The 21,834-nt window shown below is 44.1% G+C and overlaps 3 protein-coding genes across 5 annotated transcripts in view; 2 read left to right on the top strand and 1 right to left on the bottom strand.

The window, feature by feature from the left end:
• Positions 1 to 3: 3 nt before the first annotated feature.
• TfIIEalpha (transcription factor IIEalpha) lies at positions 4 to 7,179 on the bottom strand. The gene is made up of 3 exons (XM_084592138.1): positions 6,094 to 7,179; positions 3,976 to 4,120; positions 4 to 252 (listed from the first exon to the last, which is right to left on the bottom strand). Exons 1-3 carry the CDS (start codon positions 6,976 to 6,978, stop codon positions 50 to 52), a joined length of 1,233 nt encoding a protein of 410 aa, XP_084448264.1. The 5' UTR covers positions 6,979 to 7,179; the 3' UTR covers positions 4 to 49.
• A 156-nt stretch (positions 7,180 to 7,335) lies between these two features.
• On the top strand, positions 7,336 to 15,310 carry LOC146208238 (rab-like protein 3). 2 transcript variants are annotated; one of them, XM_084592160.1, is made up of 6 exons: positions 7,336 to 7,593; positions 7,652 to 7,743; positions 7,860 to 7,977; positions 9,176 to 9,281; positions 14,233 to 14,368; positions 15,002 to 15,310. In XM_084592160.1, exons 1-6 carry the CDS (start codon positions 7,527 to 7,529, stop codon positions 15,173 to 15,175), a joined length of 693 nt encoding a protein of 230 aa, XP_084448286.1. In that variant the 5' UTR covers positions 7,336 to 7,526; the 3' UTR covers positions 15,176 to 15,310. The 2 variants fall into 2 exon arrangements, with proteins under 2 accessions (XP_084448286.1, XP_084448280.1); XM_084592154.1 differs by having other exon boundaries at positions 7,337 to 7,593; positions 14,233 to 14,377.
• Positions 15,311 to 15,906: 596 nt separating this feature from the next.
• LOC146208237 (exportin-4-like) overlaps positions 15,907 to 21,834 on the top strand; it is a 41,860-nt gene continuing 35,932 nt past the window's right edge. For both annotated transcript variants that reach the window (XM_084592095.1, XM_084592089.1), the window contains exons 1-2: positions 15,907 to 16,051; positions 21,051 to 21,156. In XM_084592095.1, the coding sequence (XP_084448221.1) occupies positions 15,917 to 16,051; positions 21,051 to 21,156 (241 nt within the window). In that variant the 5' untranslated portion in view covers positions 15,907 to 15,916. The remainder of the gene's footprint in view (positions 16,052 to 21,050; positions 21,157 to 21,834) is intronic.

Raw genomic sequence — 21,834 nt, 5'->3', positions numbered from 1 at the left:
TGGAACCACGCATTAAAATGCAGAACTGTGTGAGTGTGAACAACAAGATTCATTCGTACATCATGGAGTACAGCTCCTGCCGGAGCCGTATGTAGTCCTCTTTCTCTGTGCTGGTCATGCGGGCCACCATCTCCTCTGTGACATCCTGCAGAGGCACTGGTTTCCCTTCCACCATGACCTGCGTGTCCTCCTCTTCATCATCATCCTCCTCTTCGTCAGACTGTGTAACATCCCGCACAGGCTCAGGAACACCTGCAAAATAAGTCAAGAGTTTCCGGATATTCACATGTGGTACTTCAGTGCATAATGACATGAACATTGAAATGTGGAAGGACCGCTGAGGTGCGACGCTTAAGAAAGAATGACAGAGCTATATAGCAGCACTATGTTTACAAAGGGGGCACTCGTGGATGCAAGTGCTTACAGGGTCAAAAGTAGGCTTAGCACCTACAGCGTTACATGTAAACAAAAGTTTTTAAAGCAGTTTTCTAACTTCACTGTGCTTATGATGTCTTCCATTTGTGAAGGATAACGAAGTACATCCACCTAGAACAGATCGTGAAAGTATGAGGCAGTGCATTTTAAAAACTCCCTTGAAATGTGTACACAGTAGTTGCCTCCCACTGAGGGTATGATGTAGGATTGTGATCCATTACAATGCAACTGACTATAGTAAAATTTGCATCCGAGACTGTAACCTTTTGATCTAGTATATGCATTTTGTTCATGCTACTATTTGCACTTCTGCTGCAGCTGCCTCAAGCAATGCACTGGAATGCAATAGCAATGTGGGCCCCGTGTTTATGGCTGAACTTTGAAAGACAGGGTACAGTCTTTGTCAAAAGTGTAGAGCCCAGGGGGTCTGCTTCCGAGCTCTGTAGTGGCGCTCATTTAGCAATAGTGGAGGTCCTTGCCATCGGAGAGGGTAGGGCAAAAAAATCTTACCCCTCAAGAGATTCGGAGCACTGAAAATCTATTACAAGCCGCACGAATCGGCTCAGAAGCAGAGCCCCTGGGCTCTACACTTTTGACAAAGACTGTACCTGTCACTGACAAGTTACTCAACGCAATGCAGTGTAACAGTAGCTGCTGCGCAAGTATCTTAATCTGTGTCAGTGCGATCGTGCAGAAAGCAAGGGAAATAAGGAAAGGAGCCTTACTGAGCACGGAGCTAGAGTGCCCGACTAAGGCAAAAAGGTCCATCGACGTTCAGCTAGCTAAAGCATTGCTAATTTAGCTAGTAAGATCCCTATCTCCTGCAGCATTTAACTCTGAGTGGGCAGACTGAACAACTAAGTCAGTACATGCTATTTTTCATGAAGCTGTGGTTTTGGCTGCTAATAAGCTTGTTCATAACCTGGGACCTTCAAAGTTTTCTGGCCAGCAATCAAGCTTTACTAGTAGTTTGTGACCCCATGGTCAACGTTGTTCTGTGCAGTTTTCCTGGAGGTGCCTCCCTTTTGACCACAACTAAAGTACTGAATAGCATGCTATACTTGTGACATTGGTCTGAAAGAATTCCCTCCAAGCATGCAACAATAGAGATTTTAGTTACAATACTTAGCTTTTGCAGTTCCAACATTTTTCTTGCTGCAATCTTTTTCTCCTCATTTTTGTACAAAGAGCAGTGCAGCATAAACCATGTTTTGTTGCCATCCTCCTGTTGCTCTTGCCATCACTTTCACCAGAAGTGGCAGCAATATGATGAGCAGTGCCATCAGTTAGGCGGAGTGCAAATATTCAGACAGTCTTCGAATAGTATCAGCTTTTCAGTTCGCATCGCACTTTAACTATTCTTTTCAAATACTGTTTTTTTTCCTCTCTCTAAATGCTCAGAAATTGCGAAATTCTAGCTGATTTAAATTGGCAGCGAAATGTTACAACATTCCCGAAAGGTGGCAACTGTGCTCTTGTCACACAACTTGGCTTGCTCTCTACTCAAAGTGACTGCCAGCATGTGGCAAAAGCCCGTATGGTAGTGCACCAACTTCCACCGAGGGCCACTGCAGCCGTCGATGTAAGTCAATGCATTCTATGTGCTGGAAAACTAAGTGCAGTGCCACGCAGCACATTAGCTTGTCTGGCCATGATGCTGGGTGAAAGTTGCAGCCTGTGTGTGCGGCTGCGCTTGTTTTGCAGGGGCTGGTTTAATCGCTCTCAGTTTTCACCAGAACCCACAGACTATATGCATCTTCAGGCACAGTGGACAAGTTGTCAAAGTATGTGTAAGCATTCTTGCTGCATTAACTAATTATTGTAAAATACCAAGCCACCACCCCCCCTGCTCGCGAATAAAGTTGAGCGAGATATGAGGGGCGCCCTTCCTCAGTCCTGCACAAATATTCAAAATGGCGACTGAAGAAAACAGCGGACAAAAGTTGACATTAGTTTAAAAAAAAAAAAAAATGACACAAGCGTTGACCCCAGAGTGAGCCCGTGCACCCGCACTGCATACGGCGAAGCGTTTGCACGACATTTCACAACCAACGTTTTGTCTTCAGGTGTTTCGAGGGAATCGGCCCCTGACTTCATCCCTCTAGTAAGCAGATAGGCCCCTCATAATGCTTCATGACAGCATTTGGTAAACTCCCTTTTCCATGTGAGCAATTTGTCAAACTGTGATTTCAGTTTTCCACAGACAGTAATCATTATCAAATTATCTTCGTTTCCTTTCATAGCAGTGTTTCACGAAAAAAAGTATTTTATTTTCAACTATCTGTACTAATTTTCAAAATTGTTTGAAAATATCCTATCTGCAACCAATTTTCTATTCGCATTCTTTTTGCGCTAAAAAGATTATTATTCACTTACCTCTAAGAAATTGGTTTTTCCTTTTTTTTTTCCACAGCAGTATTCGAAAAATATTTGAATCGAAAAATATTTGAATGGATTCACACCTATTTCTAATATTCAAATTCGGTGCACATCCTAAATTTTGCTAGTATTCGCACGCCTCTACATACGGTAGCCTGTTGAAAACAATTCACTGAAGGAGCAATTGCATGGTGTAAGAAACAGAGGAACTCAAGGAGGGTAGCAATATGGGCTAGTTGGTCTAGACAGTTCATTACAATACTCTAATGCAGCTCAACGAACAAAAAATGCAGGAAAAAGACAGTACAAGCACTGACAGTGCCAACTTAATAAAAAAGGGCTTTCCTTTTTTTAGTCTCCTTCTTAAGCTAACAATTACAGGTTTTCCTCTTTCTTCTTAAACCAATAAATACCGATAAAAAAGCAAACTTTAAGAACTATTAAAATTAACATAAACCAGTTCCTTCTTCATGAGTGCAATTGAAGACAAGCTAACACAGTTCTGCCCTTCTTGTGAATAACCAAGGCTTCATAGATTTTTCTGGCCATTCGCTCTTGCAGACAATTCAAAGAAATGCGGTTCATCATGAACTGCATGTTAGGACAAGTAGCAAACGTGAAATTTTTCACGACACTCACATGCGAGTTCTTCACCTGAACACGCATTTCTGCACCCACCCTATCTGCCAGACCTAGCTCTAAGGACTTCGCCTTTTTCTTAAAGATGAAAATCCAGCTCAGAGGTTGCCGTTCTGATACTATAACTGCCGAAGGTGACTGACATGCTTCGAAAAGAAAACTGTGGGGGTACATCCAGCAGTGGAAAGAACTCACGACTGCTGTATTGTTGTGCAGGGGGTTATTTTGAAAAAGGTGATATTGCATAAACACAGCTCAACAAGGAACTTCCTTTTATACAGAGCTGCTCTCAATACTTATTGATACTGCACTGCATACCGCAGTTTGTTTCATGTCTTCTATAATCCACACCATCTTCTGACATCACAACAGTGCTCAGCTGCTGAAAAGAACACATGGAATGAGAATTTGGTGTTTCTGCTCCTTTAACAGGCAGTCGTCGAGATATGACTCTAGGGTGGTGGGGGGACCTTTGAAAGCTGCACTGACAATAAGCAAGGAGGTGAAAACAGCACACTTTACCCTGACCATCTTCTGAGTCGCTCGAGTCTTTTGGTGGCAGCGCAACCGGCTGTTTTTCATGCGCGAGCAGGGTCTCCATGATAGCGCTGTGAGGCCGCGATCCTGTCTCGGGAATGACGGGGGCCACTTCTTCAGAGACAACAGGCTGCAGAACAACATCAAGCATGTCTGCTCTGCCCACAACAAAATCCAAGTCCCATATCATTTTCAGCACAAAGTGAAGTACAATGCAGCAGCCCCTTGCCTGAATGCCTTCTTGCAATCAACTCGTTTCAAACAGCATTATAACAATCAATTTTTCGTACTCTTACGAGGTTAACATGAACAAAACTAAAGCAGCAAAATGTAAACAAACTTTAGTATGACCAAATGTCATGAAATTTAGTCTTGGCCCAGACATGCTCTCGGGACATGATGTTGGGTACTACTTTTAATTATGCACCAAACGAGTGCAGTTATTTTTCGGCTGTGTTTGGCTTTGACAATACAACTTAGGCTTTGTATGCAGCAAATTGAAGCCAGCAATATGTGCTGTTTCCACTCTTGTGCAAATTTATTCTCTGCTCATCGCACAGAAGAGCGATGCAGCATTCTGTTCCTTTCTGGGTGCATGCGGCCGAATGTGAAGGTGCGTTATCATAACCTGCTATAACAAATATGTATCTAAAGCACTTTGCCTACTTGTATGCTTGCAAAGAGGGCCATATTTGATGGTATTCTAACTTAGTATTTACAATTCAATATGCAAGGTATCAGTATAACATGAAAATTTTAGTAAATCTGTTTCCCTTTAAGCCATAAGTGTATTCATTTCACTCTCATCTGCAATTAGAAGTGATAACTTTGATACCCAGTGACAACCTAAGGAGTTTGTTGAACAGAGCTGTTAGCACGTTCAACAGATCTATCCACGCTACTATTGGGGCCTTCTTTGTCATCACTATAAATTTCTCCTCTGCACTTTTCGTTGCACGAGCCATCTGCCTGAGTCCAAACTTCTACCCACGGCTTCTACCTTTCCCAGTGAGTGCCTGCACATAAAATGAAAGATTAGAAAAAAAAAAAAAAAAAAAAAGAACAATATGATTAGCATCAGATCTTTGCAGTGGCGATTATAATATCGCTAATTCATGATCTGTCTGTCCTGGTAGAATGCATGTGCCGTCACTGTTCAGACCACTACTCGGTGTGATGTTAACGCAAGTGGATCAGTAGATGTGGGGCATTGTGAGGACGTCATGCGTAACGCATCGGCATGCGGTGTGGTGTTTCTAATACGACGCCACAGAGCTGGCAAACCTCACTGTGTAAGAAAGCGAGGCATGCACAAGCATTTCGTTGGAAGGAATCAAGATTCTTGGCTTGTGTCCCTGTGTTGTGTTGCGTATTATGGCACATAGGCAGGGTAAAGCAGTTCTTTTTAAAAAAAGAAATATGTCAGTTTGTTTTGTTTCGCAGCTTTACTTCTATTAAGAAATCGAAAGCAGAAGAAATTTTGAGAATGGCGTTCTCTCCTAGCAAGAGGATGGAATGTGTTCAGTATAAGAACATGTAAAATGTTTCTTCCTGATTTCCTCAAATTTCATGCGTGATCATAGGCATGCGCAGAGGGGGCATAGGAGGGTGGCCGCCCCTCCCCACCCCATAATCCTTTAAGAAGTGTGCCAAGTTCGCCCCTATACCTTCACTCTGTCGGACCTCTGAGTCGTTTTTAAAAGTGCAGGGTTATGGCCATATATATTTTTTTACTATGATGGTGGCCGAAAACTTGTGCTGTTGTGTTCCAAGCCATCTTTCTTCCGGAAAGCCGAGGACGCAATAAGGAACCATTGCGAGAATTGCGTCGTCGAGTAATTTTCAATTCTGCATCCATGGTGCAGCTTGTTTCGTCTCTTAAGGTCAGAATATTTTGTATGTGTTGCTATTCCACCACATCAAAATAAAGGCAGTGCAACTTCTCTTCTCTTAATGCAGAACACTGCGCATGCCTATGATAAAGTTTTGTCTTCTAGTACCCTTTACCTATGTGCGTGATATTAAAACGTGGTTTATTGTCAGCTGTTCCTGACCCTGGATGTGTATGCCATTTGTTGTTAGGCGAACAAACAAGATGCTCACTGCTGCCGCAGTGTCGAGGACCGTGCTGCGGGCGAGCCAGACAGGGGTCTCGCGCTGCGGTGCAGCAGGAGTCGCAGGCGCCGCTTCACCCAAGCTGACGCTAATGCCGGTGCCCTGCGTCGAGCCCTGGTGGCGCGTCGCGTCGCCACTCCAGGGCCCATCCTTACTACGCGGCCCGCCTAGATTCGCCTGCGATGACGGGCTGGTGCGGCCTCCGGCGGTGCGGCGGCTCTGCTGAAGCACCGCGCTCAAGTCTGTCGGCTCCGGTTCCAGCAAGTGGGGTGCGAGCCGAACGTCGTCGAGTTCCCGCAGGAGCGTGTACAGGGGCTGTATCTGGTCGTTGAAGCGGGCCAACAAGAGGCGAGAGTCCTGGCGCGGTAGGGCAGCCTGATCCTCCTCGACTGGAGCGCTGCAGTAGCTGCAGCGGAACTGTCCGCTGGCAAAGTCCAGCAGGCGGTCCGCTTCCAGGTCGGTGAAGCTCTTGGAGCAGCCCGTGCACCGGAAAGAAGCGCGGCTCGTCGAATCGCGTTCTTCAGTCTCGATCTTGCGGCGCATGTGGTCGAGCTTATATTTGACAACGTTCACGAACACTTTGTAGTTTATGTAATAGTAGTTCTGACGGGTCGCCTTGCCATCACTACCAGTCTCCATCCGCAGGCGGACTTTGACGAAGCGATCGCTCTTCAGCTGAGCGACGACGGCTCGCAGCTGCTTCTTCTCGAGCTTCAGGAGGTCCGCTAAGTCATCCTCCTTCACGCATGGGTTCCTAATAAGCATGTCGACGACGATTACGTGCTCCGTGCTGTAGAAGCCCCGGATCGTCAGCCGCACAAGCTTTTTCAACGAGCTCGGCACCTCTGTCACCACCTCGCCGCCGCCTTCCATTTCTCTCCGTGCTGCCCACTCCTTTGATGCCTTGATACTTAGAGCGCAGACTCAAAGTTTTCACCCCCGTGGTTTTCACACGGCGCTGTCACAACGGCTCGGACTCCCAGATAGGTTACGCACACACACAACTGCTTACCACGGCGCCCATCTTCCGCGCCGAGTGACAAGTTCAATTTAGCCTGATGTTTTGCTCCGCAAAGCGGTAGAGCGAGCCGCGGCCTGTTGTCGATCCTCAATTTTCAAAACCAACAAAAGCTTATTTAAAATTCACATATTTTTAAATGTTTAACTTTGGAAACATTTTGTTTTTACAGGTATGATGACATTTGCTGGGTTAATATAGGAGACTATGGCTGGACTTAAACTGCTTAAACCACTTTCCGCCCTACGCACACGTCTGCTTCAGCGGGAAGATGCTAACCCACTAGCTGTAACCACTTTATTTTGTACATTAACCACTCAAGTTGGTTATTTCACACCAGATTAACAGCCACATTTATATCTTCAAATCGTGTCCAGCACTGTTAGCTACTTTTTAGTACAAAATGGGAAAGAACGACGGTGCGCTAACTACAGTGGACAAAGTCAAAATACTCGTCGTAGGGGACTCAGGTAATTCTGGTCTTGCCTCCGTGCAGAAATTTAGCTTATTGTTTACGATTTCTTGCAGGCGTGGGAAAATCTTCGGCAGTTCACCTCCTTTGTCACAATCGGCCTTTAGTGAATGCATGCTGGACTGTCGGCTGCAGCGTCGAAGTGAAAGTAAGTCGGCACTGTCATTTCACAGAATAACCAATGAAGTGTCGTTAAGTTGTTATTCAAGCCAATGTAGTGTCGTGTCGATAGTTTTATTTATTTGTTGGTGCGTTATCGTGCAGTTACACGAGTATCGCGAAGGCACTGCATCACAAAAGACCTACTTCGTGGAATTGTGGGACATCGGCGGCTCCAGCAGCCACAGCAGCGCCAGAGCGGTCTTCTACAACTCTTTCCACGGTTATATTTTGCCTATATTTTTGCCACCTGAATCGTAACACCGGTTTTTGAGGACGTGCTGTTTTACGGGAATGCATCGTGTGTGATTTTATGTACTGACAGACACGTCAATTGCAAATAAACTAGATGCCCCTTAAAATCAGGCACTTTTCATATCTAACTTCGCGTGCCATCACTTCATTAATATTTTTTTTTCCGTAATTAAACCTGCCCATTAGATATGTTTAAGACAAACGCGGAAATCGCTGCTCAATGTTCCAAATTCCTTAAGTAGAATAATTGGTTCACAGGAAAGGAAAAGGCGCACTAGCTGTCACATTTGTTCTCTAGACACCTGAACCGCGCCATAAGAGAAGGGAAGAAGGTGGGAGTGGAAAGCGGAAAGAGAGAGATGCCATAGTGGAGGGCTACCACATGGGGTTCTTTAATGTGTACTGATATCGCACATTAAAGATATCGCGGAGGAGGTGGTAAATGGTGGCAGTTCCTGGCCCTACGGGGTTGGGATGGTAGGTCAACGCCGCTTGCGGCGGGGGGTTAGCTAGCCACCGAATTTTTATCTGTTGTAGGCCGTCATTGCACCCGCCACCGTTTAGGTGGTAGACGACGGCTGTTGCGGCGCGCGTCTTTCTCTTCCTCTTCTTTTTCTTTCTTCTCTACTTTCTCTCTTCTGTCCGCACGAGGCAGCGGAGGTGGCGCAGATACAGAGCTTGTGCATTTTCTTTTCCTTCTTCCGCCCCGCCTGGGTGGCGCAGTGGTTGCGGCGCTAGAATACTGTGCCCAAGGAAGCGGGATCGAATCCCGGCCTCGGCGGTTGCGTTTCGAAGGAGGCGAAATGAAGTGGCGTTCGTGTGCTGTGCAATGTCAGTGCACGTTAAAGAACCCCAGGTGGTCGAAATATCTGGAGTCCGACGTCTCTCATAGCCTGAGTCGCTTTGGGACGTTAAACCCCACACACCAACCAACCATCTTTTCCTTCTTCCTACAGCCACAGCCACAACAACAACTGATATTGCACAGCACATAAATGCCTCTCCGTTTTGTCGCCATGCATCGAAACGCTGCCGCTGGCAGTCGGGTTCGAACCCGGCTACTCCAGAACAGCAATCTGGCATCTTAACCACAGCGCCACTGCGGCGGGGCCAAAATTCTTTACCAAGATGAATTTTTAACATGCTTTTTTTAATGACATCTCCAGGTCTTATTCTTGTTCATGACCTGACCAACAAGAAGTCACATGAAAACTTGCGGAAGTGGCTTTCAGAAGTTTTCTGCAAAGACTGCCCATCAAAGAAGACGAATGGGTATGATGCCACACAATTTCATATGCTTTGCTTGTCTTTCAATTTATTGAGATCATGTGACCATATAATATGTTGAACGCATGCTGTAATTGCATAGCCAAGAAAGTGCAGTTATTAGAATTGCCCCTTTAATTAAAGGGAAACTGAATACAACTTTTTGCCATTTATTGTACCCAGTAAAAATTGGGTTCCTGCAGCAGAAGAAGCATTTATTGCTGAGAAATTCCAATTCAGAAGTGTTTCCCCCAATCACTTATGACGATGTGCACTGGTGTTCATACCAAATGGTATGAGTTGCCGCCATATTGAAGGGAATGGTGGCTTGGTGTACCATAACCTCTGAAATCCATGCACAAAAGCTGGTGTTCACACATACATTTTACTTGCAAAGATGGCCATTGGTGGCTACACCTCTATTTATTTTCTTTTTATCCTATGAATTCGTTTTTGGTGAGGCTGTTCTGTTCTAGGAGTGTGAAAATAGTACTTATTTTCAAGGTGGATCAAATACGAATAGTATAGCTTGATAACTTAATTGAATGCAAGTAGCAAAGCTTAAAATGAAATCGAATACTAATTGAATACTCAAAGAACCAAGTCGATTATAACTAGAATATTGATTACTAATACCTGCTACTTGTATGAATATTTGTACAAAATGAGCCATCATGCGAAACATTGATCGAAGCACCAGTAGCGGTGCTGCAATACGGTGGCACACCTAATTATGGAGTTAATTATGTAGCTGTTCAAAGACGCAACACTGATTTCTATTAAGGGGACGCAGCTGTTAAATTTGTAACGGTCTTGTTACACCTATAGGAAAATGACCTTGTGCTGTTGATAACATAAAAATAAGTTCCAAGCCGTTTCGACGCTCCCAAACATGAGTATCAAGCTTAGCCCTTGAAATGCCACCATTGAGAGCACACCACACCTCTGTGGTAGCGTTGGTACATAAATTGAGCGACTTGAGATGGTATTTTTTGTTATCTTGAAAAAATTTTTATGATTATGTGGTATGTGTAAGGTCATGTGGTAGACACACTGTATCAATGCTGAGGTAAACTCCTATTATAATGGTAATTTCAATGGTGAATAATGGCATCATCCCAAATAAAAATTCTAGAGGGCACTTTGGACCACTAAAGTGCGATGAGGCAAAAGCCATTATAGTGCGGTGGATCATAGCCCTCCACTCCTCACGGTAGACAAGCGGAATTATGAAGAGCGTTTCACGATCCGGGGCATGGCGCTATTAGTAAATCGCTGGGCTGGGGATCCAAAGGATGGAAGTTTGATTCTCGGTGGAGACAAGGTTTGTTAATTTATTGTTAACTCTCGCTCTCGAAAGCATGACACCTCTGCTGACAACCTTCTGTTGACAACGATGAGTCATTAAATGTTTTCGCCTTAAAACTAGAGCCACACCTCCGAACATGACATAAGTAACAGATTTATATAAAACATGGCCGTATGGCCGTTGAGATTGGGCATTGAGGCAGTGTTTTCTGAACTTGCCTGAGCCCTGCTGCGTCATCTAGTTTAGTGGCCATGTATGAGCATTACTAACGTCACCACACACATGAACGCCATCACAGCACTCAACCCATCATCCCGCATATATTGGTGGCAGCAGGATTGTAGGCGGTTTTGGTAGTTGACACTTTATTTGAAACACTCGTTAAAGAAAAATGCGGCAGGTGTTATTCAAACTTCATTCGAATTATTTTAAAAGTTGAGAACATATTTAATTTGTTTTGAAAAATTTTGAACAAACACTGTTTGGATTTTTGAAATATGGTTGAATAATAGAGTATTCGAATAGATATTCGAAAATTTCGAATGTTTATACGTCCTTAGTCCCTTTGTGACTAAAACATTATACTCTCATTGTAATGGCCATTTTCTATTTGGCCTCAGTGTCTCTTTAGCAGCTGGATTCAGTTGGATGGGTTAATGTTGAGCTTTTGCGCACTTGTTATGTTTCATGCTTTTTAACTTGAATAAATATTAATGTACCAGTCATGTCAGGTCATGTGGCTACCTAAATTTCAGTCCGCCTTCTGAGAGGGTGCATTTTCTTTTTTTTTTTTTATGATGGTTCTTGGAGTAAAATTCAAGATTTCTATGCAATGAATTTCTTGGACCTCATCCAAAAAAGAGTTGGGTTTTCATGGTACTGCCTACAAAAATTTCTTGCTGAGAGGAAGGCACTCCTACTCCTCCTGTTCATCTTTTGAAGGACCGTAGGCACCAATATTTGGTTACATTTTTCTTCTTGTTAATGATACGTATGACATTTCTGTGCATAGATGACCGCGTGGTTTCCACATATGAGCGGTAAAAATTTATAATTGGATTTTGTTTTCTTCCATGTTTCAATTTTAACAGCCAAGCGATCGCTGTGACATCAAAATGGAGTCTAGATCATGTGCATAATGAAAAACCTGTGATATTATCATTGCTTCTTCATTTGCTGTGATCCTTGTTCTTGAAGCAAACTGGCTTTAGTGTTGTGGTGAGTTAAAATGGCAAAGGAGTGATAATATTGATACGTGGCAAGGTAAGGCCAAGAGATTAGTCCAAGATGACTCCACACACAGCACACAGAAACACAGCAACGTTAACCGGGCACCAACTGACACTGCTCGCTCGTTGTGTTCACCAAAACTCACGAGCTTTTTCTTCTTACGTCCTTATGCAGATGCCAGTGCATGCACCGCCTAATGTAGCATTACCCCGCCGGCTGAAAACCACCGTCCCGGTGCGTACTAGCGTCCAAACCAGGGTCCATGTAGTAGGGCTTGAGGCGTGCAACATGGATCGTCTCGGTGCGTGATGTAGAGGTATGCGTTGCGGGGTACAAGGGCTCAATATCATATGTCACTGGAGTCACTTGTCGTAGAATACGGTAGGGTCCTGTATAACGGAGCAAAAGTTTTTCCGAGAGGCCAACGCGGCAAGCTGGGGTCCAAAGCAGCACGAAAGAGCCGCAAGAATACTGTGTGTTGCGATGACAGGAATCATAGCGACGTTTCTGTGAGTGCTGGGAGGCTGCGAGTCGGTTGCGAGCAACAACGCGGGCAGCATCAGCTCAGGCTATGGCGTCACGAGCACCACAATGAATGCGAAGATGGAAAGAATGCTTGCACCGGAGCATCAGGTCCAAGCTTCACCGTTTGCCGAAGGCCAAAGCTCATGGACACGCCGAACAGCTCGGGCGGGGGTGCTGTCTTCGCTCGAGTGGTCGTGAGGTCGCTTCGTCGTGGGGTCGGTAGGGTCGATAGGGTCGGCTTTGGGCTCTTCCTGGTCGTCGTGTGTTGTGGTCAGGGCTGGGGACGAGGCAGGGGAGAGCGGTGGTCGGGTCTGAGCAAAAAGGGCTGGGGCAAAGCTGGGCGACGATCTTCACGGGCTGTCGGCCGATGGACCCGGCGTGTGGTTGGCTTCGACGGTGCAAGGCGAGGATGGGGATGAACCGCACCTCCACCAAGATGATACGTGGCAAGGTAAGGCCAAGAGATTAGTCGAAGATGACTCCGCACACAGCACACAGAAACACAGCAGCGTTAACCGGGCACCAACCGACACTGCTCGCACGTCGTCTTCACCAAAACTCACGAGCTTCTTCTTCTTCCGTCCTTATGCAGATGCCAGTGCATGCACCACCTAATATAGCAATATCACAGTTTTTGCACCCCTCGAATGATATAGGCTCCACTTTGACGTCACAACAATCACTTGGCTGTTGAAACTGAAAATGAAGTATGTGAGAAAAGAAATGAGATCATAACTTATTTAGCACTCACAAGCAACTAGCTCGTGGTGGTTAGTGTGTAGTAATACCATACATGTCTATGCTTTCTTAAATCCACCCGTCTGCAAGACCTTTTAAAAGTATAAAATATAGGAAGCAATATCACAACATGCTTACTTGCTATTTAATGCTGCAACCAACCTGCTGATTACAGCTTCAAATGCCTTTGTGCTTTTCTCATTGATAGAATTGAATGCATATAGTTAATCTATATAGGTTATACATAGGTGTAGTTATAAAGGTGGTTTGTTGGGGTATTCTGTGAAATGTATGTTTGGTGCCACAAATTGAGGTAATTCGTCATAAAAGGGTTTAGGTAGATGCAGGTCAAAGGTCGGTCAAATGCGTGTTCTAAACAAGGCAGGTTTAGCGCAAAACTGCTACTTCATGCAAGGTTTGAAAAACCCGATCTCTGTGTGAATGAAGCTTCTGCCAATCTCGGAAAAGCAACAATTCCAGCAAAGTTAAGCCAAGTATACAGTCGGAGACAAAAGTTTGTGGAATGCGGGTTTGTGTAAAAACATATTTTTCTTCGCTGACTAGCTAGATTTTCCTGTGATATTTTCTCTGAATGGGGCATGCATGTCCCCTTGTGATTCAGCACATTTCATTCACTGTAATTGCCCAGTCATTCAGAAATAAATTTTTTCACGAATTCGCTTCCCACAAACTTTGATCTCTGACTATACATATAGTAAGGCAAGGCCATGGGTCCACTTCCCGGCTAACTGACTACTTGACCACGTGACTTTGAGCTTTGACACTTAAATGAACTTGGCCCGCACCGCTGTGGTGATGCAGTGGTTAGGGCGCTTGTCTGTACTGTGCCAAAGGATGTCGATCGAATATCGGCCGTGGTGGCTGTTTTTTGATGGAGGTGAAAAGCAAGGCATCCGTGTGCTGTGCGATGTCAGTCCACGTTGAAGCATCCCAGGTGGTCGAAATTTTCAAAACCGACTTGACCCACTCCCAAAATAGATTTATTTGTCCCATTCTCAATATTAGGTCGCAGAGTCTTTAAATGTGGATGGACAGCCGAAATTTGGAGGCTTTTGCTTTTTTCTGCATTGGTTAGCAGATTCAAACCATTTTTTCATTTCTTTTTGTACCAATGCTTTCTTACGCACTCTCCAGGCTGCTCGAGTTTGACCAAGAAATGTTTGCTGACAGCCAAGTTCCAATTCTGGTCGTAGCAACAAAGGTTGACCTCGTACCCCAGACAGCTGGCCGTGCATTAGCTACTGTTGCTGAAGAGTGTGGCACAGACCAGGTACTTCTGGTGTGTAAACAGATTTATTTAATTGTTTATATTCAAGTGCTAACATTAATATCTGAAGAAATTAATGCTCTTGTTTGGTGTAACTGTTGGCTGTGCAGTTCACACCAAAAGTTTTGTCTCTCTTTGCATGCATCCAAATGCATCTTGAATGCATTAAACACTTGCAGGTGTCATCAAATTTTGTATCGATGTATGCTCCCATTTTGTTTACGGACTGTGCAGACTACAAATTTTTCCCTGTCATAAAATGCATGTTTTTCATTTCACGAGACCCCTCTGGTCTCGAGGCTGAGGGGGCAAGTTTTGCAGGTATACTACTTGTGATGTCATGATTGTAAGACGTTAGCAGTCGTATATTTTATGTGACATTTTCAAATTTTACAAAAGCTGCAAACCTTTTTTTTTAGTTGTAAAGAACATCATATTTTTGGATGTAAGGAAGAATGAGTGATCTGCTAGGCATATGCACATTGTAGTCACACATAATAATGCAAGAATTCACACTGAATTAAATATATATATGTTTTGTTTTTAAATGCCAATATGGTGCATTGGATCATTGCTCCCATGTGACTATCACATTGTAGGGTAACATGTGCTTGCTTGCTTTTTTTTCTTTTATAGGACAATAACAACCCAAAGTCACTTGCCCCTGGCTCAAGTAATGCTCTTAAGGTCACTCGATTTCTGGACAAAGTTGTGGAGCGGCGCTTTCGTGGGGGAGCTGGTTCTCCCCTTGTGTCTGGTGCTCTCCCAGTGGTTGACCGTAGGCGGGCCAAACTTTCTCATCTGGACTGAATGAACTTGTTGAAGTTCTCCTGGAAGACCTTAAATGTGTATGGAACAGTCTGTCTGTGCTGGACACAATCGTGGCATGGCTTTTAAGTTTCGTGAATAAATACATTATTTGCGACCTAGCATATGATGTTCAAATACAGGAAAGCTTAGAATATTCACATGCGTTCGTAAGCACGTTCGCGATCTTTTTTTTTTTTTTTTTTTTTTTTTTTTTTTTTTTTTTTTTGCCATCCTGTAGCGCTAGCGCTCGCAGCGCTCGTGGCCTACGTTCATTCATTCATAAACCTTTATTGATTGATTTATAGGAAGGGAAAAGCGCGGTAACTGTCTCACTTGTTTTCTGTGGACACCTCAACCGCGCCGTAAGGGAAGGGAGGAAGGTGGGAGTGAAAGTTGAAAGAGGAGCCGTAGTGGAGGGCTACGGAGTAATTTCGACCACCTGGGAATCTTTAACGTGCGCTGACATCGCACAGTGCACGGACGCCTCTTCGTTTCGCCTCCATCGAAACTCAGCCGCCGAGGTCGGATTCGAACCCGGGTACTCCGACACAGTGGTCGGGCTTCTTACCACCGCACCACATAAACCTTTATTCATGAGGATGACCTGAGGCTTGGAGGGGAAGGGGGTGGGTTAGGTGAGGTCACGACCTTCTGTATGGGTCGTGGGTGAGGTTGAGGGCGCCAGACTCCGACATGGTCTAGCAGGGCAAGTTTGCCTACGTCAATGAAAGGTTCAAGAAAATGCCGCGCGATGCCGGTAGCGTCAGCAGAGCGCTGCCCGCGACGGCGACACTAGCGACGCTTTCTGGCCACACTGAATTCAAAATGGCGGAACACGTCATGCAGGAGCTGGAAAGCTCCGCACAGATCCTTTTGGTATGTTAATTCTCCTACATTCCGCTCTCTGTAACCTTTCAGCATACGCAGTGCCTTTCGGCCTCCTTCACCCAAAGTTTTTTATATCAAACATGTCCTAGCGACGTCTCCTTTCGGATACCCAGCCCGACGTTTGCCGCCTTGTTGTCGAAACAAGATTGAATGAGGCAGTCTAGTGTTTTATGCGCTTCAGGTCTTTATGTAGTATTGGTGTGGATATCTATGTGGGAGAAAAGTGCACATACGTTATAGTGTCAAGCGGGTGGTGTTGTCACTGCAACGTTGTCGGCCTAGTTTCGATGGCCCGGGGACAGGTTGATGGCATGACGAGCACGTCAGTTTCTTTTTTTCTTGCCGTACAGTTGTGCATGCTTTGGGTGATTTTATAACCTCACTGCTAATTAGATGGTCTCAGAAATATTGTGCTTGAAACAGGACTGCAGTGAAAAGCCTCGTTTTGGTTGCTTCTAGCTATTTCTGGAGCGGTCACGTGTCCTGACGTCGCTTGTATCAACACTTCATAATGCTCAAAACACTAAACACTTGCTTGTCCCTGTCAAGCTTATTGGTTGTATGAGCGCTGATGCACCTGATATGACAAAGGGCTTCACGTATATCGAGGCGTCAACGTCGGCGCATGTCCTTACCCTCACAGTAAACTTTTCACTTTTTATTTAATGACACTGTTTATCTCTCTATTGCCGCACAAGGAAAAAGTTTCTTTACCAGCTTAAAACATGACTGACAATATGCACTAGGTTACTTTAGCAGCGATATCACGGCTCTGTAACTGTCGATGTTTGTTGTTTGCTGTCTTCGCTCCGGTCTCAGTGCCGTGATTGTCTTCGGCATTCAAAGAAAAGAGTTATATGGTGTCCTTTTGGCTTAATTTGTGGGAAGTAGTGACTCACCATTCTTTTCATAACGATGAAATCTTTGGTCATGGCGTGTTTGTCTTGCCTTTTTCTATGGATAAAAATCTACCGTGCACACTACTTTTTAATGAGGAGTTCGGTCTGGGCTAGTTGGTGATAGTTTGGTCTGCTTGCTACTAAAATATCTAAAGCAAGTGTTTTGGTAACATCAGCCTTGTTGACAAACCACTACTTTACCTTTCTTTTCTTGGCACCTGTACAATTTATGTGGCACATCTCTGATGTTCATGACTTGAGGCTGTATATGTTAGCGAGATGTGTCCTCCTTTTCGTTGCCAATGAAGGTTTTTTACCCTAATGCTTAGTATCCAGGGAAGAACGAGAGAAAGAAGATGGCTAGATTGTCTGAAAGAACTCTGAACAAGGGTTGGGAGGGTAGCCTGAGTTTGGAAGCCGAGCCAATGTTTCGACAAGGAAACTTGCATAGTAGCTTAGTAGCATATTAGGCATTTTATTATGCTTGATAGACACTTTATTAGCTTGAATGTTGTGCATGCTCACACTACTATTTAGATATCTGTATACCATAATATATTACCAGCACTTGATTGTTTGATACCTTTAAGTGTTAACCAAGCATGTTGTGATTTCTCACTGCAACATACCGTACAGTACCATGAAGCAATGTGCTGAGAACTGCTGGGTCCTCAGCACATTGCTGTCTCTTGTCGTGTTACTGGTGGTCTGGGGTTTCAGAAAATTTTGTTCATTACCCAGAAGCAGCTCTCAAGACTAGCCTTTTTCAGAAGTTTTTGTGGGCACGAAACTTCAAACCTGGCTGCTCTGTGAGCGGAGTTTTCTAGCATGGTTTCGGTGAAGAAGCTGCCGAGGCTCGCTAGTTTGGTGAAAGTTGGTAGCAATAATGAAACAGGAAAGGCAGTTGTGATAGTAGAAGAGAGAAGTCGCTTCTTGGAAGTCTCTTCTTGGTAAAGTGTAGTTTGGCACTACTGCATAGTGTCCCTTAGAAAGGCAGTGTGTTACCACAAGATGGTCTGGTTTGGTTTATACAGTTTAATCTTCCAAAATGACTCTGGCTATGAGGGGTGTCGGGAAGGCTCTGGGACTTTTGACCACCTCGGATTCTCTAAACTGCACAATACACGGGTGCCTTGCATTTCTCCTCCATTCAAAAGTAGCTGCAGTGGCTGACGTTTGATCCTACATCCTTTTGTTTAGCAGTCGAGTGCTCTAAACACTGAGCCACCGCAGCCAGAAGAATTTTTGTTGTAACTCATGCTGCTCAGTCTTAAAAATTGGTAGTAGCGTAATATATTTCCTTGATTCCGCGAGGTGACTGATCTACAAGGTGGCAGCTATAAGTAAACGCTAAAAATGTACTACTGTATTGTGGAGTCATGTGCGGGTGTGCCAGCCGTAGCAATATGCAATGGCGTCGTCATTGTGTGACACATTGGCAAGGAACATCGTCTTGTGTGGTTTTACAGCTTGAGACATTTATTTGTGGGTCCTTCTAGATGAAATACCTCCCTGTTTACATTGATGTGAGGCTGTAGCATTAGGCATACTTAAGGTGCCATCAAGTATTATTCCTTGGACAATCATGCACAAATGTGTATCAACACAGTTGTGCATAATTGACAGCTTAATTAGTGTGGAAAGAAAATGGGGAGTGAATTTGGGTTCTGTCTTAGGAAAAGCTTCAGATTGTGTGAGATGTGATTAGGCTGCACATTGTCCTAGCCATAGTTTCTTAGTCTGCCTCTGGGTAACAATAAATACTGATCTACAGGTTACTCTTCTTATACTCCCACACTCTCTCACTTTCTGTTTAGGCAGACTAATGGATGTGGGCAGCTGTAGATAAACAGCTGTTGCACGTTTGTTAATGAGGGGTGTAATGGCACCAATTTTTGAGTTCATCAAATCCTTCCTCTTCAGTGTCCCCTTCCTGTCTTTTAGTGGACCACTGTTTTACATAATGCTGCATGTACTGTACTGTCAGAGGCTGTAAGAGATAGAAAAGAGTAGAGTTTCATAGAGAGTATATTAGGCCGTGCATTTGAAAGCTGATAGCACAACTGTTGCATTGCACTTAGCTACATATGCAGTGCACATGTGCGTCGCACCAGGGCACGTATTCCGAGTTTGCGTCGTTATTGAAGTGTCGCTATCTCACGTGACCTCGAGCCATCTGATTGGTCGGAACGCCTGAACTGGGTGTGGCCACTATGGAACGGGAAGAGGCGGCAACATCATGTTCTGGTGTTTCAACCAACCAGATGACTCAAAGTCATGTGAGGTAGCGACACTTCGATACGGGCCCTGCAGTAAGGCATGACACAGCAAGGGAAGCAGTTACTGACAAGATGCCTTGTGGATATTGGTCAGACCAGTAATGAATGCATGATTTTAGAGAGGAGGGCTCTATTGATACCCAGAACCGATGCCTGTTTATTCCCTGGTAATTTGGCCTGTCTTGTGCTTTTCCTCTCACGGTGTTTACGTCATCATCTTCCTGTTGTCTTGCAACTGCTTGAAACAATTGTACCCTAATGTGATGCTGCAAAGTGTGCATTCCCTTCATACTGAAGACAGGCTGAAGGATTTACTACAGTATTGCTTGTGACTTGCAGTCGGTTTCAATATCCACATGGTGCAATGCTATCACATGCTACAGTAATATTACTGAATATTCAAGTCCTTAAAATGTTTTCTATCTGTGTTGTTCAAGGGTAAAGTGCTGCTCCGTTTGCTCCATTCTGCTCCAAAACTGCTTTAAACTGGCTGCCTCAATGTTTTGCCATGAAATTTTGACAGAGCACGGCACAATAGGCAGCGGCATGTTGTGAGCTCCGTGTAGCACCTCGGGACCGCTTTAGTCTGAACAAAGGCAGCACAATAGTGGCAGTTATAATGCACATCACGCTGAGCTTAATACGTATAAATGTTTCAGAAACTAGAAAGCCTAGTGCATAATAAATTTGAAAGTAAATCTATAAAAGTCACAACAGGCAATTGGAGAGAAATATTTATGAAAAAATGTTTTGTGCATTTGACATAGTACCTTCTCCAAACCTTTTGAATTGCCGGTGGTGAGAGAAGCGAGCGAAGCAGTCGCGGCGGGTACCTCGAGCCATTACCAAATTTGTCCGACAGCACAGAACAGCTCGAGTTGTCGTAATGGTTCAGCTGTGAAAACAAGCAGGTACTTCACCATCGCGCCTCTTTATTATTAGTACCAAGCGTTTTAAGCCTACGTCAAACAAAAGCATACTTGAAGTGTAAAGGGATGGCACCACAAAGGTGCCTTTCACTAGACATATTCTTAAGAGTGTTGGAAAGCCACACAGGGTCAATTGTTAGGGAAGTGCTAGTGTTGCTCAGGTGAAAACAGGAGCTAATGGCAGAAGGCTGTGAAGCAAAAGAATCTGTAGGAGGAAAAGGCTATCCTTGAGTGCAGTCTATTCTTCCTGAAGGTACTACTGACCAGCACCCTGGAACTTTTCAGCATATACATAGGATCAAAAAGGATATGCACACGGAGAGCAGAAATGTGCTGGTCATTGATGTGAACTGCAAACTAGTGGTGGTGCTTGAACACATCAAAGTGATAGACTCCACATTTTAGTCTATCATGTCAAAATAGTTGGGCTTAGTTCACTTATTACATGTAGGAACAAGCATTTGGTTTGCTGCTGGTCTTTTTCAAATTGTTCCACAGGTCAGTTGTGTTATCTTATATATTTGTACATGTTTTGGCTGATTGTGCTGTCAGAGATGTAGATGTAGTCAGCAAAGCATTGAATGCTAGATAGAATGGAAGGAAATTAGGTGTTTTTGTATCTCAGAAACAAAAACTTTTAATTATTAAAAGTGTCTGACCCTAGAAACATGCTCCTAAACATAATTTGAATGCTCCAAGTTCTTATTTTGTTGCTCAAAATTGCCTTCATTACTGTTCTGTGGGTTGCTCCAAAATGCTTGAGCCTGCTTCCATCCCTGGTGGTTTAAAATAGTTGCATGTGCATATTGCCGTGGTTCCTGTAAGTTCCTGATTGATTTTTTTTTACTTTGTACATGTTTATTTTCTTTTTTGTTTGCAGGCTCCACCAGATCGAGTTACAAATGAACAGAGACATGCTGCCGAGAGGACCTTTCTTGACTTTCAAAATACCCGGGCCCCTTTTGAACTTTGCAAATGCATTCTGGGTGAGCGTAATTTGCCCTGTACTATAACAACTATAGACAATTATGCACCATACTGACTCCAGAAAAACGTCTAGACTTTGTTAATTCGCCCTTTCCTGACCTCTTTTGCATGTTGCATGCAGATTAGAGTTAGTTTGCTGATTCAACACGGTTTTTCAGCATTCGATCATCATTTAAATTTATTTTTCTATTTTTGTCCTTACACTATGTCCTATTGTAGTCCTTGCCGGCATCTTTCACTTATGCCTTGTTTTATGGAGGCATGCAATCACTGGTCCTGCTCTATATTTCAGTGCTTGTTTTACCGCGGTTAGTGCGCTGGCTTTTTCAGCACAGTGGAAACTCAAACCTGGCTTATAGAGTCCCAGGAAGAATCCTGAAGCATGTTCTGTGCTCTATTTGTGGTATATGCAATAAAAAATACTCTTGTCTAGTTTCCAAAGCTCAATTTTTCAGAGCAATTCTTTCATAAAAGATGCCAAGTAAACAGGTTGATGAAAAGTGCTGTAAATGGCACCAGTAGCGTGGGCTGTCTACACAGAAAGAACAGGACCTTGCATTCGGTTTAGTGCATGAATGTGGTTAGAAGTCTGTGATAGTAATAATTGCATTTTAATTACAAAAAAAAAGTATGGTATCCTGGGAAGTGTGTGAGGCAAAGCAAATGGCTGGATGCCC

This window comes from Amblyomma maculatum, chromosome 1 (assembly GCF_055883805.1).
Source record: "Amblyomma maculatum isolate TAMU_Amacu chromosome 1, ASM5588380v1, whole genome shotgun sequence".
Lineage (NCBI taxonomy): Eukaryota > Metazoa > Arthropoda > Arachnida > Ixodida > Ixodidae > Amblyomma > Amblyomma maculatum.
This window is presented reverse-complemented; position numbering and strand designations above follow the sequence as displayed.

What these genes read in the sequence shown, in the direction of transcription:
- TfIIEalpha (XM_084592138.1), bottom strand. Translation starts at nt 6,978, where the DNA reads ATGGAAGGCGGCGGCGAGGTGGTGACAGAGGTGCCGAGCTCGTTGAAA. An exon ending in TCCTCGACACTGCGGCAGCA is followed by an intron (nt 4,121 to 6,093) that starts GTGAGCATCTTG and finishes GTTGTTCTGCAG; the next exon opens with CCTGTTGTCTCTGAAGAAGT. An exon ending in CGACTCAGAAGATGGTCAGG is followed by an intron (nt 253 to 3,975) that starts GTAAAGTGTGCT and finishes CTTATTTTGCAG; the next exon opens with GTGTTCCTGAGCCTGTGCGG.
- LOC146208238 (XM_084592154.1), top strand. Translation starts at nt 7,527, where the DNA reads ATGGGAAAGAACGACGGTGCGCTAACTACAGTGGACAAAGTCAAAATA. An exon ending in CTTCTACAACTCTTTCCACG is followed by an intron (nt 7,978 to 9,175) that starts GTTATATTTTGC and finishes TGACATCTCCAG; the next exon opens with GTCTTATTCTTGTTCATGAC. An exon ending in CCATCAAAGAAGACGAATGG is followed by an intron (nt 9,282 to 14,232) that starts GTATGATGCCAC and finishes CGCACTCTCCAG; the next exon opens with GCTGCTCGAGTTTGACCAAG.